Below are 16,283 nucleotides of genomic sequence, written 5' to 3' on the forward strand. Positions count from 1 at the left end.
CCAGTTCATGTCGCAGTGACCCTTGACCCCACATTACTCCCGTAGACTCAGAGGAGCTGCAGTTAAATGACTTCTCCATGACATCACGGCCAGCTGGTCATGTGACTCAGAGAGCGGAACGCCACCGGAGCTCAGAGGGTTTTCCATGTCCAGCAGGGTTTCTTTTATTTCCTCAACGTTTCTAAGAAGTGAAGCAATAGCTGGCAAATAAATAAGTAAATAATCAAGAGAGGGGGAGGGGCCAGCTTCTAATGCACCAGTCTCAAGAAAAAGACTGAAATAAAACGTTTAAATCAACGATCTGACGATTAACGTCTGAATTTTGACCGATTCGTTTGTGACTCCACGCCCTCGTAGGTCGGAGAGCAGGAACGCCCGACTTTTAACTCACTTTTGTTTTCAAATTCTTTAAAGAATTTGACCTTCATTCGTGACTTTGATTAAACTTGTTTGGTTTTTAAAAATAAGTAGTTTGAAGTGATGTGGAATATATGTAGAAAGGTTCTCGGTATAATTTGTGTTAACAAACGAGAGAGTCCAACTTCTGGTTGATCGGTCAAACAGAAAGGACTTTCACCCAGGTGACCACAGTTATTATGGGATGGACGGTGTTGCACAATGTTTGGTGTTTGTTAAACGAAGCTGAGCTACATTGTTATGTTACGCTATGTTGTTACACTATGTTGTTAGTTTGCGTTGTTACGTTGCGTTGTCACGTTTTTACGTTACGTTGTAATGTTACGTTGTAATGTTACGTTGTAATGTTACGTTGTAATGTTACGTTATGTTACATTGTTATGTTGTTACGTTGGTAACATTGTTACATTACGTTACATTGTTTTGTTGTTACGTTGGTAACATTGTTACGTTACGTTACGTTGTTATGTTGTTATGTTACGTTGTTATGTTGCATTGTTACGTTGTTACGTTACATTGTTGCGTTACATTTGTACATTATGTTACGTTACATTGTTGCGTTACCATCTCGCTCAATGTTTTTCAGCGTCTTCAGCAACAGTACGAGGCTCGTATGAAACGTATTCATTAATGCCCAACATCTCCCGTAGTTTTCAGAAACGTCCACTACAACATTGTTCGTGGTCGTCACCACATTTCTCTCTCTGTTTTAAGGTCAGTTATTTCGGGCGCTGAAGGTCAGATAGGTCGACGTTCTGCCTCTTGTCCTGGAGAAGACTTTGTTCTCCAGGTGCTAACGGTTCATGTGTGACGGAGACCGACCGCCCAGATCAAATATGATCAGATATGAAACTATTTTAGATCGAGTCCCGTCTGCAGCGTTTGAGGGTAATCTGACGTTGTTTTAGTAGAAGCTGCAGTGACCTCCTGTTTATGGGTTCTCCTCCTTGTTCTTCCAGTTCCGGTTGGGTTCTGCTCTGCTGAAGGTCGTCCCGGAGCCGGCGGAGGCGGTGAGAGGGTTACTGATCCACAGTCTGCAGACGGGGAACTCGCTGGAGAACCAGAACCAGAAGCTGGAGAAAGAGAACCAAAGACTGAGACGAGAACAGCAACGCATCACCGCAGAGTAAACACAGAACAACCAGAACAAAACAAAGAACAATGAATAAGTCAATTAGACTTCCTGTACTTTGGGTTCTGGTACTTCTGGACTAGAATGTGAACCAGTCTGTAGCTGCACATTGTTTTGGTTTTGACCTGTTGTACTTTGTGTGGCTGCATATTGAAGACTGAAGAGGTATGCTGGAGGTAAAGAAGCCCTGGAGGTGGAGCTGTACTCTCGGTTTGTTTTGGTCCTGAATGAGAAGAAAGCAAAGATCCGCAGCCTCAAGGAAGCTGTGACGCACCTGCAGGAAGCCAGGTATTCTGCACGTCTTCTAGGAGTAAACGTGTTTATCGTGCTCACCTGTTTAGTTCTTTCAGTGCTGGAACGTCAACTCTTCAACTGCTTTTATCTCTTTCTCTTCAACTCTTCAACTGCTTTTATCTCTTTCTCTTCAACTCTTCAACTGCTTTTATCTCTTTCTCTTCAACACTTCAACTGCTTTTATCTCTTTCTCTTCAACACTTCAACTGCTTTTATCTCTTTCTCTTCAACTGCTTTTATCTTTCTCTTCAACACTTCAACTGCTTTTATCTCTTTCTCTTTAACACTTCAACTGCTTGTTTCTCTTTAACACTTCAACTGCTTGTATCTCTTTCTCTTCAACTGCTTGTATCTCTTTCTCTTCAACACTTCAACTGCTTTTATCTCTTTCTTTTCAACACTTCAACTGCTTTTATCTCTTTCTCTTCAACACTTCAACTGCTTTTATCTCTTTCTCTTCAACTCTTCAACTGCTTTTATCTCTTTCTCTTCAACTCTTCAACTGCTTTTATCTCTTTCTCTTCAACACTTCAACTGCTTTTATCTCTTTCTCTTCAACACTTCAACTGCTTTTATCTCTTTCTCTTCAACTGCTTTTATCTTTCTCTTCAACACCACAACTGCTTTTATCTCTTTCTCTTTAACACTTCAACTGCTTGTTTCTCTTTAACACTTCAACTGCTTGTATCTCTTTCTCTTCAACTGCTTGTATCTCTTTCTCTTCAACACTTCAACTGCTTTTATCTCTTTCTTTTCAACACTTCCACTGCTTTTATCTCTTTCTCTTCAACACTTCAACTGCTTTTATCTCTTTCTTTTCAACACTTCAACTGCTTTTATCTCTTTCTCTTCAACACTTCAACTGCTTTTATCTCTTTCTCTTCAACTGCTTTATCTTTCTCTTCAACACTTCAACTGCTTTTATCTCTTTCTCTTTGACACTTCAACTGCTTGTATCAATTTCTCTTCAACTGCTTTTATCTCTTTCTCTTCAACTGCTTGTATCTCTTTCTCTTCAACTGCTTGTATCTCTTTCTCTTCAACTGCTTTTATCTCTTTCTCTTCAACTGCTTTTATCTCTTTCTCTTCGACTGCTTGTATCTCCTTCTCTTCAACTGCTTTTATCTTTCTCTTCAGCTGCTTTTATCTTTCTCTTCAACTGCTTTTATCTTTCTCTTCAACTGCTTTTATCTCTTTCTCCTCGACTGCTTTTATCTTTCTCTTCAACACTTCAACTGCTTTTATCTCTTTCTCTTCAACTGCTTGTGTCTCCTTCGCTTCAACTGCTTTTATCTTTCTCTTCAACACTTCAACTGCTTTTATCTTTCTCTTCAACTGCTTTTATATTTCTCTTCAACACTTCAACTGCTTTTATCTTTCTCTTCAACTGCTTTTATCTCCTTCTCTTCAACTGCTTTTATCTTTCTCTTCAACTGCTTTTATCTCTTTCTCTTCAACTGCTTGCATCTCCTTCTCCTGACACTTACACTCACTAACACGTCGACTGTACTCAGTGTTTAACCTTTTGACCGACGCTTCGACTTCTATCTTCTCTGACGGCTCAAGTGACGCTTCAAACGCCTCCACTTCCCCAACAGCTCGCACACGTCGTTTCAAACCAGAGAAATGGTTCAACTGCACATTTTCAACACACGTGAACTTGCATAGTTGCGCAACAAATTGCTCAACTTTTTGCGCAACAAATTGCGCAACATTTTGCGCGTTTGGTGTGACGGTTCCTGTGATACATGTCCTCTAAAGTCAGGTGACGTGTTTTCTAAACTAGTATCTGTTATTTCGATCTAAATGATTCTGTTCTCTGTCGTAGCTCTAAAGGACGGAACAAACAGGATTCTGTGAAATCTCACCGAGCAGCAGGTGACGAAGAGGAGGAAGACTATGGAGGAAGTACTGATGAAGAGCCGCAGGAGGCCTCCTCTTCATCGCGTGGTGAGTCTGACCTCCATTGACCTTCATGTTCCACCAACAGGGACATGAGTATCATACGTGTCTCATGTTAGCGTGTCAGTCTCTTGTGGCTGTTCCATATGATTTATATCATATAAGATCAAAACACACATGTTCTCTTTCCTAATCCTCCTGGGAGTTGCTGTTGAAGGCCGAGTTGTCCAACTATTGCTGCTGCAACTTGCCGCTGCTGTAACATTTGTATTCGTGGCCAAATTTGAAAAAAAGCCTCAAAGTTGTCACACGGAAAAATAGAAACATAATTTCCTCATTTAATTTAAACAATCCACAAAGCGACATCTTTCCCACGGTCCTCGAACACATCGTGTGTGACGAACGCCTCCGTCAGAAAAATCTACAAAAACAAAGCTTGAAATTATATTTCACCAAAAACATGTTATTCCACATTTAAAATCTCTCCTCCTACTTTGATCAGACGTGTACAATCATTCTGACCTTCCAGTGAACCGATGACGTCATGCTTCATCGGAGACAAGTCATGTGACCTCAGATCAGAGAGGAATGTTGGATTCATTGATTCCAGTGTAAAATAAATGATCAAAAAAGTTTTATTTTTTCGTGATTTACGTCATCATATGAAGTTATGAGTTATTCTGTGCTGAAGTCGTGTTCTGGTTCTCTCCTTCCATCCTGATGGTTCTGGACTTTTATTTGTATATTTTATTTATTGCAGTGCAGAACGAGGCCAGACAGATTAATGTGTGACGCCCTGAACCGCAGGGTCAAAGCCCATTTAGTTACATGTCACTATGAAGATGACGTCATGGGCTGAGAACACAGAACCACGACGTCATGGGCTGAGAACACAGAACCATCACTGATGAAGACGCTTTACTGGGAGACCCAGAACCTTCTGGGGGACGAGAGCCCGTGGATAAAAGTCACAGAATGAGTATTTATGGAGCTGCTGCATGTTTATTATGACGAACAGTAAAAGTGAATTTATTCCTCATTTTATTGGTGTAACACTCAATAAACAGAAGAGTTGACAGCTGAGGAAACTGAGTTCTACAGAAGAAGTCTGTAAAGAGTTTCTCCTCAAAGAAGCTCTTTAGAGGAGAAGAGCTCAGACTTCATTCACGACTGAAGATGAAAGAAACGACCATCAGACGCCTGAGTGAACATGAAAGATCTTAATGACAATAAGTCGGCATTTAATCCATGGGTTCTATAAAAGATGAGAGCAGGTTTAGAAGAAAGACGTCAGAGAGACTCAGCAATGGTTCCAGTCTGGGATTCTGGATCCGAGCCTCTGTTGATCCGGTTAAAGGTGTAGTGGACTGGAGCCGATGTCCAGCAGGAGAAGAAGTGTCTCCACTTCCCTTCTGGGTGTCCTCAGTGTAGCTGCATGTGTTGGTTTGGGTTGAATCCCTTTTTACCTTCTGACCAGGGTAAGTGAACAGGAAGTAACGTTTACTGCTCTAAGTGTTCCATGATCTCCTGCTGCTGGGATCTCTTTTCATGGTTCCAGGAGACGAACCTTCTGGCTGACGGGCAGCTGGTCCTCAACCTCAATAACTTCAATAACCTCAATAACTTCAATAACTTCAATAACCTCAATAACTTCAATAACCTCAATAACTTCAATAACTTCAATAACTTCAATAACCTCAATAACCTCAATAACCTCAATAACTTCAATAACTTCAATAACTTCAATAACTTCAATAACCTCAATAACTTCAATAACTTCAATAACTTCAATAACCTCAATAACTTCAATAACCTCAATAACTTCAATAACCTCAATAACTTCAATAACTTCAATAACCTCAATAACTTCAATAACTTCAATAACCTCAATAACCTCAATAACCTCAATAACTTCAATAACCTCAATAACTTCAATAACTTCAATAACCTCAATAACTTCAATAACTTCAATAACCTCAATAACTTCAATAACCTCAATAACTTCAATAACTTCAATAACCTCAATAACTTCAATAACTTCAATAACTTCAATAACCTCAATAACTTCAATAACTTCAATAACTTTTTACTGTTTACTCTCGGCATTATTTGTGTTAATTAGTGTTATTTTTTACATATTATTTCTCTTTTTACTCATTGACCTGAGGTGGGATGCTCTGCCTGGAGAACATGGTGTTCTGGTTATCGTGACCATGATGAGCGCTGATCTAAAGACGTCATGCGCTTCTGTTATTTATGTATTTTAGAGGAAACTCTCTGTTTGTTCATGGAGGAGTCCACGATATGCAATTCACACCATGTTGTCGTTCTTCTCTGCTCCTCTTTGCAAAGAATAAATGTGCTGACCAAGTATTTTACCACCAGGTGTCGAGTAACAAAAGCAACTGGAACGAACCATTTTTCGACTTTTTGGGGATTTAGTCATTTATTTCTGATTCTGCAAGTTGTGCAAAACTTCTAAAAAGATTTGCACACAGTTGTCGTTTGGGTTTGTGTAGAAACAGACAAACAAGTCTGTAAACAGGACAGGGAGGTAAACCCTCTAGTGAAGGAGATGTTTATGTGAACATGAAGGATATCAACATCTCACACATTTAACTCTCACTATTGGTCATAATCAGCATAATATGAAATATTAGAGTGCATGTTGTCAGTGAGACGTAATCCTGTTAATGTGTGTGTGTGTGTGTGTGTGTGTGTGTGTGTGTGTGTGTGTGTGTGTGTGTGTGTGTGTGTGTGTGTGTGTGTGTGTGTGTCCTCAGGACGCTCTGCTGCGAGCCCATTGGACGACGGCCTGAAGGACCTCCCAGACGTGGCCCCGAGTCGCAAGCGGCGCGTCCGTCACCTCGAGGCCCCGGGGCCCGCGGTCCAGGGGGCGGCGCCGGGCGTCCAGAGGAGGAGGTACGAGGCGTCACATGACCACGTGAAGCACTTCCTGCTTCTCCCACGAGAACACGACATCACATCCAGACGGTTTATTGTGTCTCCGTCAAACCTCGTAAAAGATCTCCGTCTTCGTTCTGCAGCAGAACGTTCTGAGTTCTAAAGTCCCAACGTCTCCTTTAACGCGGGTCGACTGCGTCACAAGCGGGGCGGGGCTTCAGGGTGATTGACAGGTCGACACCAGAGACGTATACTGCGTCTCTACGTCGCTCCTTAGTCCATATATGGTCACTTCTTGTTCACTGGTTGCAAAAAAACAAAGATGGCGACGGACAAGACGTTGAACTGGAGGCTTCAAAATGAGAGAGAGACGTTGAGTTCATCAGGAAACTGCGGCTGAGCACAGAAGTGTAGAAGAAGAAGTTTCCTGTTCGGACCCGAGGCGACGCCCAGCTGCTCACCTGCAGGTTCTCTCTTTCATCTCGTTTACAACATTCCTCTGAGCGGAGCAGATTCAGCCTGCAGCCCTTTGAATGCTCGTCCTGCAGCTTTATGAGTCGCTCCCTCCTCCAGCCTCCTGCAGGGTTAGAGGAGCCTTCAGGCGCTGGAAGACCTGCATGTGGACTCCACTAACGAGGGGCTGCAGACCACCAGGAGGAAGAAGGTTGCGTTTGGGAACTGGTCCCTGAACGCCACACAGCCGTCAGCTGTGTCCCGGCTGCTGATCTCAGACATGAAACCTAGACGCCGCCGCAGAGGAGCTGGAGAATGAAGCTGTGAGGGTCTTGGATATCAGTGAATAACTTTAAGGTCTCAGGAGCCAAAGTCAGTGAAAGAAACGAGTCTCTCCGTTCTCTAAAGCCTCCCAGCCCTCTGCTCCCCGTCTCTCCTGCCAGCTCCTCTTTGTTCATGTGGCGTTTAGAAATGATTCCAGAGACGCATCTCAATCTGACGCTGTTCCCAGCGGGCGCTGCCAGCGACTGAGCGCCGCCGCATGCAGATGGCCGTAAGTGGTGCCGTCCGGCCCGGCTGCTGCCGGTAGCTGGTCGCGGTGAGGCTTCTGATGAGCAGCTGGCTGCAGAAGCCGCCTCCCACTGAGCTGGCGAGCAGCGGCTGCAGAAGAGAGGCTTTGTGTGGCGATGGTTGTTAAACCTCGGGGGTTTACTGCTGGCCGGCCGACACCGGGCTGTTGTTGTTTCTATTCCGTCACTACTCAACCCACTCACCTCCATGAGACGAGGAGGAAGAGGAGGAAGAGGAGGAGGGGAATGGCCTGAAGGAGACGAAGGCCACGTGAAGAAGGCAAAGTTGGTTGGAGGAGTTGCGCAACAATTTCAGAGTAACTCGCTTTCCAGGGTGAGATGAGAAGATGAGAGGAGCTGGAGTCAGGCAGTGGTTAGCTTAGCTTAGCATAAAGACTGAACGCAGGGGGAAACCGCTAGCCCCGCCCACAAACTGTGTGTAAGACGTGGACGTAGTCGTCGTGACGACACTCATTGGTTTGTGGACTGAAGGCTTAAGTTTGCCGTCACCATCTTGGATGTTGGCCATCGCCATTTCTTTTTTGCAACCAGTGAACAGGAAGCGACCATATAAGAACTGGGGAGGAATGACGTAGAGACCTGTCAATCACCCTGTAGCCCCGCCCTAAAGCGTCCCCTGCTTTATGGTCTGTTTGACTCTAAATGACCATAATTTACTAAATGAACATCATGCTGTATTGAAGAAGACTTGAAACTAGAGATTGAGACATAAACTCATGTTTACAATGTTTACTGAGGGAATACATCAAGAGAAGTAGAGTCACTTATATAGACTTCTATACAACCAGAGGAGTCACCCCCTGGTGGTCAGGAGAGAGAATGCAGCTTTAACACATGAAGACTTCTATACAACCAGAGGAGTCACCCCCTGGTGGTCAGGAGAGAGAATGCAGCTTTAACACATGAAGCATAGACTTCTATACAACCAGAGGAGTCGCCCCCTGGTGGTCAGCAGAGAGAATGCAGTGATCCGAGTTCTCTAACTAAAACTCGGTCGAGTTCGGCTCTCGCTGTTAGAAATGATTCTAATAAGAAGAACTGTTCCTTCTTTAATAAAACAAGTCTCTTCATGGTCCTCTGTGTTGAACCTTAACTTAAGATAGTACGATGATGCGTTCTCAGCTGGTCGTTGATGTTGAAACCCTCGGTGTCGTTCCTGTCTACTCGTCCCTCAGACCTCAGTGTTCGTGTTCCTAAAGGACAGATTTCCCAGGAAAAGCCGCCGTCTGGTTCTGTGAACTATCAAACTTCGCTCCAAGCCCTCACAGATAATCACTACAAGAGACTTCTAGAGCTTCAGAGTCTGCTGGTTGTGACCTGCTAACAGGATCCAATCAGCACCAGAGATCTATAACATTTGTAGAACATGTGGATGCAGTTTATGAACGGTTCTCTGTGTGGTTCCAACTTTCCAAGATCACGACAAAAAGGAGAAAAGCACATTTCTGCTTCTCAAATGATGTATTTTATCACGTTTCTGTTTTTCTATGTGAAATACTGGATGAGGTTACCTCAAAAAATAAAGAATAGATCTGAGAAAGAAATAAATAAACTTCTATGCAGCTCAATACAACATTACATGAGACTGGATGGTGACAGACCATAAGCTACCAGGTCGTCTCCATGGAGACGGTTTGTTTCCTTCAACCCTGTGAGCCAATCAAATCCACGCGTTGCTTTCTTCTCAGTTTTAAATGTTGCTGCCATTGGACAGAGCTAATAAATGTGTGTTTATTGCCCTCCAGCGGCTCCTCGTATGACCTCATGTCGCTAGCTGCTCAGCATTTTAACACAACCTCCAACTAAATTGCGTTCTCAAAAAATCTTAGTTTTAATTAATGTTGTAAATTGAATCAAAACAAATGAGCTACAAAGCTCTGTGTGTTTTCTTCTGTGTGTTATTTAACGTAACGAAAAGTCCTGTTTGCCTAATTGGAAACGTAATCTGTTGATAGTGTCGTTGTACGGGAACGTCATTCATCGACTTTCCAATCAGCATTTTGTTCAGTCTGAACATGAACCCATACATGTGCTATTGATGACATTATATTCATCTCTATTGTACTTTTGGTTAGAAGTCTCAGAGACGGATATCTGCAAACTGAACCCAACTCTGGACCACAGAAGTTAAATAAAACCAGTTTGTTTGGTCCACTGAACCTTTTGGTGACAGAACTTTGGGTTCCTTTTAGACAAACTAATCTCTGCGCCTGTGTTTAGCTTCTTACGCTCCAAACCAGCACAAACCAGCACAAACCAGCACATACTGGTGTTGGTCAGCGGACCGGCTGTGCGGCTCCCCGTGGGCCCGAGCTGAACCTCCCCTCTCAGGGTGGAGGCCTCGTGTTCAGGTCTCCGGCGGTCCTCCTCACAGCTTCCCCCTCTCCAGTGAACGCGTCTCTTGTTTCCTCTTAACCGGTTCCAGCAGCGCTGCTCGTCATCCAGTTGGTAACCATTTGAAGCCTCGGCTCGCTCTCCTGCTCTCACGTCGGACTCGTTTGCATCGAGCTGATCGGCGTTACAGCGCGGTTGTGTTCTCCGTTTCCTGAACAGCCTTCAAAACACCACTTGGGACTTTAAAGCTGGAGTTGCTTCTCTGGATTGTCGGTGGTCTTCAGGTCACCTGGGCTTTAGGTTCAGTGAGAGAGAGGCTCCATGTTGGTCGGTTTAAAACAGGCGTGACCTAGTTCCAGAGGCGGCATATTTTATTGAGCTGCAAAACATTCATCTTTTGTTCAATCCACATCCGCTTTTATCTCTGAACATCCGGACACAAATATCAGGTCACATTGACACCGGACAGCAACATCTGGTTCTGAAGCCAAAGCTTCATGTGTTAAAGCTGCATTCTCTCTCCTGACCACCAGGGGGCGACTCCTCTGGTTGTATAGAAGTATATGCTTCATCGGTTAAAGCTGCACTCTCTCTCCTGACCACCAGGGGGCGACTCCTCTGCTTGTATAGAAGTACATGCTTCATGTGTTGAAGCTGCACTCTCTCTCCTGACCACCAGGGGTGACTCCTCTGGTTGTATAGAAGTCTATGCTTCATGTGTTAAAGCTGCATTCTCTCTCCTGACCACCAGGGGGTGACTCCTCTGGTTGTATAGAAGTATATGCTTCATGTGTTAAAGCTGCACTCTCTCTCCTGACCACCAGGGGTGACTCCTCTGGTTGTATAGAAGTCTATGCTTCATCTGTTAAAGTTAAATCAACCCTAAAACCTCCTAAAGGATCAACAGGCCCATCCTAAGGTCCCAATGGATCCCTAGAAACACCTAAAAGAACCTTAGAATATGTTTAAATGACTGTAAGATCCTCCTGAATCAACTCTAGAACCTAAACCCTAAAGCATCACTACAACCATCCAAGGAACCCTAATAATCCTTGGAGACACCAAAGGAACCCCAGAGCAATCTACATAATTGCTAGGACCACCTAAACCCTCATGGATCACTAGAATCCCCTTCAGCAACTCTTTTTTCTTTGCTACCCACCGTGATCCTTCCTTCATCCTGACACCTTGTTTCCTCACTCCTAAACATCCCAAGTTGTTCCCTACAGATTATATGAGCTTCTATAGACCTGAAGGCCACGGAGACACACACACACACACACACACACACACACACACACACACACACACACACACACACACACACACACACACACACACACACACACACATATATATATAAAAGTTCCCCATGTGTTTCTAGTCTGGTTCCTTATGGGCCACATGATACACTTCCCGTCTCAACAGGAAAACTCTCCTGTAAACCAGCCTCATTAGCCCACTGACCTGTGTGTGTGTGTGTGTGTGTGTGTGTGTGTGTGTGTGTGTGTGCTGCACAGGACCGCCCCCCCTGCAGGATCCAGTCAGCAGCAGACCCCCCCTCAGCGCTCTTCAGAGGCAGAGGACCTGTTTGATGACTTCTGATCCTGCTTGACTGGTTCCAGTGGCCTGTACAGAGAGCTCACTGGTCTTACTGGTCGGTGACAGTCACACTTTTATACGACATTTATGAATGAAGGGTGATGGATCGCAGCAAACATATTTATAAAGAACTGTTCCTGTAAAAAGATACAGATGGGTGACAAATAAAGGAGCTCATTTTGTGTCTTGATGATGGAGTTCCACCACCTAAAGGATCCCTGAAATCTGGAGAACCATCTGAGGATCCTAAAGTAACACTACACCCACCAAGATCAACCCTAGAATCTCCTAAAGGATCACTGCCACCTAAATCACCTCTAGAACCATCTAAGGACCCTTAAAATTCCCATTGGCCAAGTAGAACCACTAATAGGACACCTAGAACATCCTAAATCATGGCAAGAACCACCCATATACACTTTAGTAACTATTATAGGACCAATTGAATCACCTAAAGGAAACCTTGAACACCAAAGGGGTCACTAGAACCACCAGAAGATCCCAAAGGAGTAGTTAGGACTACCTGAAGGAAGCCCAGAAGAGCCTACATGACTGCTCCAATCATCTAAATGAACACTAGGATCACCTAAAGAAACCCCAAAGGCCCTTAAAGAAATGGTAAAAGCACCAAAAGGATCACTAGAGCACCTAAAGGAATCGTTGAACATTATTTAGGCCCGCTAGAACCACCTAAAGGAATCATAGAACATCCTTAATGATCACTAGAATCACCTAAAGGAATCATAGAACATCCTTAATGATCGCTAGAACCACCTAAAGGAGTTGTTGAACATCCTTAATGATTGCTAGAACCACCTAAAGGAGTTGTTGAACATCCTTAATGATCACTAGAACCACCTAAAGGAGTTGTTGAACATTATTTAGGATTGCTAGAACTACCTAAATGAATCGTAGAACTGGAAAAACTGAAGAACTCTTAGCTTTTGTATTTAGTGTCATTGTGATTTCTACCATTTTTACAAACTTGTCTTTGTACCAAATAAACGGTGTGAGCGTGTTTTCTTCATGCAAATGACAAGATTGTTTGTGTTTTTTCTCGTAAACCACAAATTTGCCGGACTCAAACCAACGATCTCTGGCCGGCCTTCAACAGGTCCTATGGTCCCAGTATCCTATGGTCCCAGTATCATATGGTCCCAGTATCCTGTGGTCCCAGTATCCTATGGTCCCAGTATCATATGGTCCCAGTATCATGTGGTCCCAGTATCATATGGTCCCAGTATCCTATGGTCCCAGTATCATATGGTCCCAGTATCATATGGTCCCAGTAACATGTGGTCCCAGTATCCTATGGTCCCAGTATCCTGTCCCAGTACCATGTGGTCCCAGTACCATGTAGTCCCAGTATCCTGTGGTCCCAGTATCATATGGTCCCAGTATCCTGTCCCAGTATCATGTGGTCCCAGTATCCTGTGGCCCCAGTATCCTGTGGCCCCAGTATCATGTAGTCCCAGTATCCTGTGGTCCCACTATCATGTGGTCCCAGTACCATGTGGTCCCAGTACCATGTAGTCCCAGTATCCTGTGGTCCCAGTACCATGTAGTCCCAGTATCATATGGTCCCAGTAACATGTGGTCCCAGTATCATATGGTCCCAGTATCATATGGTCCCAGTATCCTGTCCCAGTATAATGTGGTCCCAGTATCCTATGGTCCCAGTAACATGTGGTCCCAGTACCATGTAGTCCCAGTATCCTATGGTCCCAGTATCATATGGTTCCAGTATCCTGTCCCAGTATAATGTGGTCCCAGTAACATATGGTCCCAGTATCATATGGTCCCAGTACCATGTGGTCCCAGTACCATGTGGTGGTGTAGTTTTTAACGTAATGTTGTCCACACATGAAACAAACAGACAGTTCGTCTCCATGAACACAGAAACAGATTTTAATCTTTATTTTATTGTTTTTAATCACCTCACAGTCGTCTCTCTTCAGGAGACACAGCAGAGGCGTGACCCTTTCCTCTCTCTCCCACTCGGGCTTCCCCTTTACTCACTTCCTCCACCTCCCATTCCTCTATGGCTCACCGCCCCTCCCTCCTCGTCTCCTTCCCTCTCTCCTCCCCCCTCGCTGGAGGCCCCTCCCTCCCTGATGTGTGATAGCAGCTAAAGGGGATGTGAACTCACAGCCTCCTGAGAGGACCGAGCAGGAGGACCGAGCAGAGAGCATCTGCAGGAGAGGAGCCGCTGAGACTCATCCTTCTGATAAAGCAACACCAGGAACTGGATTTTATTATTATTTATTTAGCATTTACAAGGTAAGGAGACATTAAAATGATGGAACGCCTGCACAGAATATTCTGACAAGTTGTCTAAAGGAAGTTTTAGAGTTTGTGATTATTATTTGACCACTTTCCTTTCTTTGGGAGAATGTTTCACTGCATAAGAATGAAGTTATAAACTAAATGTATAAAATATATTATATATACAAAGTGATAATTCACATTTAGTGTGTTTAGTGTAAACTGTGTTCAGGGTTAAAATACAATATATATATATATTTTTTTAATAATGAATAATTTCAGTCACTTTCTAATCTAAAGTTCAACATATTTTTCTGGTTTCAGCTTTAAAGTGAAGAATTGCTGCTTTTCTTTCTTTCTTTTTTTCCCGAAATAAAATAAGACTTTATTATTTAATGTTAAGGTAATAATTAGCAGATCAAACAATAATGAAAATAAATATTTTCTTTGCAATTAAAAAGAAATAGAAGTATTATGAGCAAAATATACTTAAAGTATGAAGTAAAAGTATGCATTATGCAGCATTAATAACCCCATCAGTAACATTATGCGTCATAGTGTAATATCCATGTTTCTTCAGAGCTTGTTTTCACTTTTCTGCTGAAGGAAAGTCACTCTTTGCTCGCTATAAGTCTCAGAAACACCTGAACGTACCTGTGGGATGGGACCGCTAGTTAAGAGCATTCAGGGTATGATGTCACCGCTAGTTAAGAGCATTCAGGGTATGATGTCACCGCTAGTTAAGAGCATTCAGGGTATGAGGTCACCGCTAGTTAAGAACATTCAGGGTATGATGTCACCGCTATTTTAATATATATTGATATTATTTTTATATAGATTTATATATATAAATATATATATATATATATATATATATATATATATATATATGCTTATATTTATATATTATATCATTACTACTTTAATTTTCTCGATGCATCTTTTGCAGATTAAAAACAACATTATGATTATCTTGTAAAGTAACTAATGATTATTTATTTTGATTATCATTAAATCTGCAGCAGATTTAATCGATTAATTATTTTATACTTATACTATTGTATACTTCCCCACCAGAATAAGAGGTACAAGTACCACAGTATATAAGAATAAGAGGTATAAGTACCACAGGTATTTGTGTTGACTCCTCCCCCTTTGTCTCAGACTGGAGATGCTTCCGCTCGTCCTCACACACCTGCTGGGCCTCGTGAGCCTGAGTGCTGCTCGTCCTCAGCCAGGTGAGACATCACCTTCCTCTTCCTCCATCTTCCTCTCTCTTCCTGTCTCTTCCTCTTCCTCCCTCTTCCTCTCTCTTCCTCTTCCTCCCTCTTCCTCTCTCTTCCTCTTCCTCCCTCTTCCTCTCTCTTCCTCTTCCTCCCTCTTCCTCTTTCTTCCTCTTCCTCGCTCTGACAGACGATATAACCCACGAGACACACGGTCCAAATATGACAAAGTGGAAAGTGGTAATTCCTCCAACACAGCGAGCGATGAACACATGCTTTCCACACACACACACACACACACACACACACACACACACACACCCACTCAGTTGGAGCCAGACTCTTGATTAATGTTGTGTTCGCTGCCAGTTGGAGAAAAGTTCCCGTCGCTCCTCCATGAGACGAACACGTGAAGTAGAGACCAAAAAAAACTAGGATTTCTTTTGGTCTCTACTTCACGTGTTTTCTGTTTTCTCAGAAGTTTGAAGGAAACTGAATGTTTTCTAGGTATAAAAGACTCAAGTCTGAAGACTTCTTTTGTCATATAGGACAGAAAACCTGAATATTGTTGCATCATCTTGAGCTCTGGGAGAATATGAGAGCATGTTCACTATTTCCAGACTTTATTTTTGGCACAAAAATAAATAGGTTAATTAAGGAAAACATCATAACTTCATCCCTAAGGGTTCAAATTATGAGACGAAAACACGTTTAAACATATTTTCTCAGACTTCTATACAACCAGAGGAGTCATCCCCTGGTGGTCAGGAGAGAGAATGCAGCTTTAATACATGAAGCATAGACTTCTATACAACCAGAGGAGTCACCCCCTGGTGGTCAGGAGAGAGAATGCAGCTTTAACACATGAAGCATAGACTTCTATACAACCAGAGGAGTCACCCCCTGGTGGTCAGGAGAGAGAATGCAGCTTTAACACATGAAGCACAGACTTCTATACAACCAGAGGAGTCTCCCCCCTGGTGGTCAGTAGAGAGAATGCAGCTTTAACACGAATGAAGCTAGTGACTTCATGTTTTACTTTAAAGAACCGGAGGTTGACTGCTGCAAGCTTTTACTTTTCAAGTCTTGATCTGCTTTTTTCTTTCACACCTGCTCGCTAACTTGGAATATTTTTCCTCTCTTGACGTTTAAAACACTTTTTAAAAT

General features: G+C 43.1%; 1 protein-coding gene across 1 annotated transcript in view; it reads left to right on the forward strand.

Annotated features, from left to right (window-relative positions):
- The window catches only part of xrcc4 (X-ray repair complementing defective repair in Chinese hamster cells 4), a gene marked incomplete at its 5' end in the record, with an annotated part of 16,650 nt that extends 3,989 nt beyond the window's left edge, over positions 1 to 12,661 (forward strand). The window contains 5 exons of the mRNA XM_079235184.1: positions 1,377 to 1,543; positions 1,706 to 1,837; positions 3,672 to 3,793; positions 6,529 to 6,667; positions 11,547 to 12,661. Of these exons, the coding sequence (XP_079091310.1) occupies positions 1,377 to 1,543; positions 1,706 to 1,837; positions 3,672 to 3,793; positions 6,529 to 6,667; positions 11,547 to 11,631 (645 nt within the window). The 3' untranslated portion in view covers positions 11,632 to 12,661. The remainder of the gene's footprint in view (positions 1 to 1,376; positions 1,544 to 1,705; positions 1,838 to 3,671; positions 3,794 to 6,528; positions 6,668 to 11,546) is intronic.
- Positions 12,662 to 16,283: the final 3,622 nt, after the last annotated feature.

This window comes from Taurulus bubalis (genome assembly GCF_910589615.1).
Source record: "Taurulus bubalis genome assembly, chromosome: 19".
Classification (NCBI taxonomy): domain Eukaryota; kingdom Metazoa; phylum Chordata; class Actinopteri; order Perciformes; family Cottidae; genus Taurulus; species Taurulus bubalis.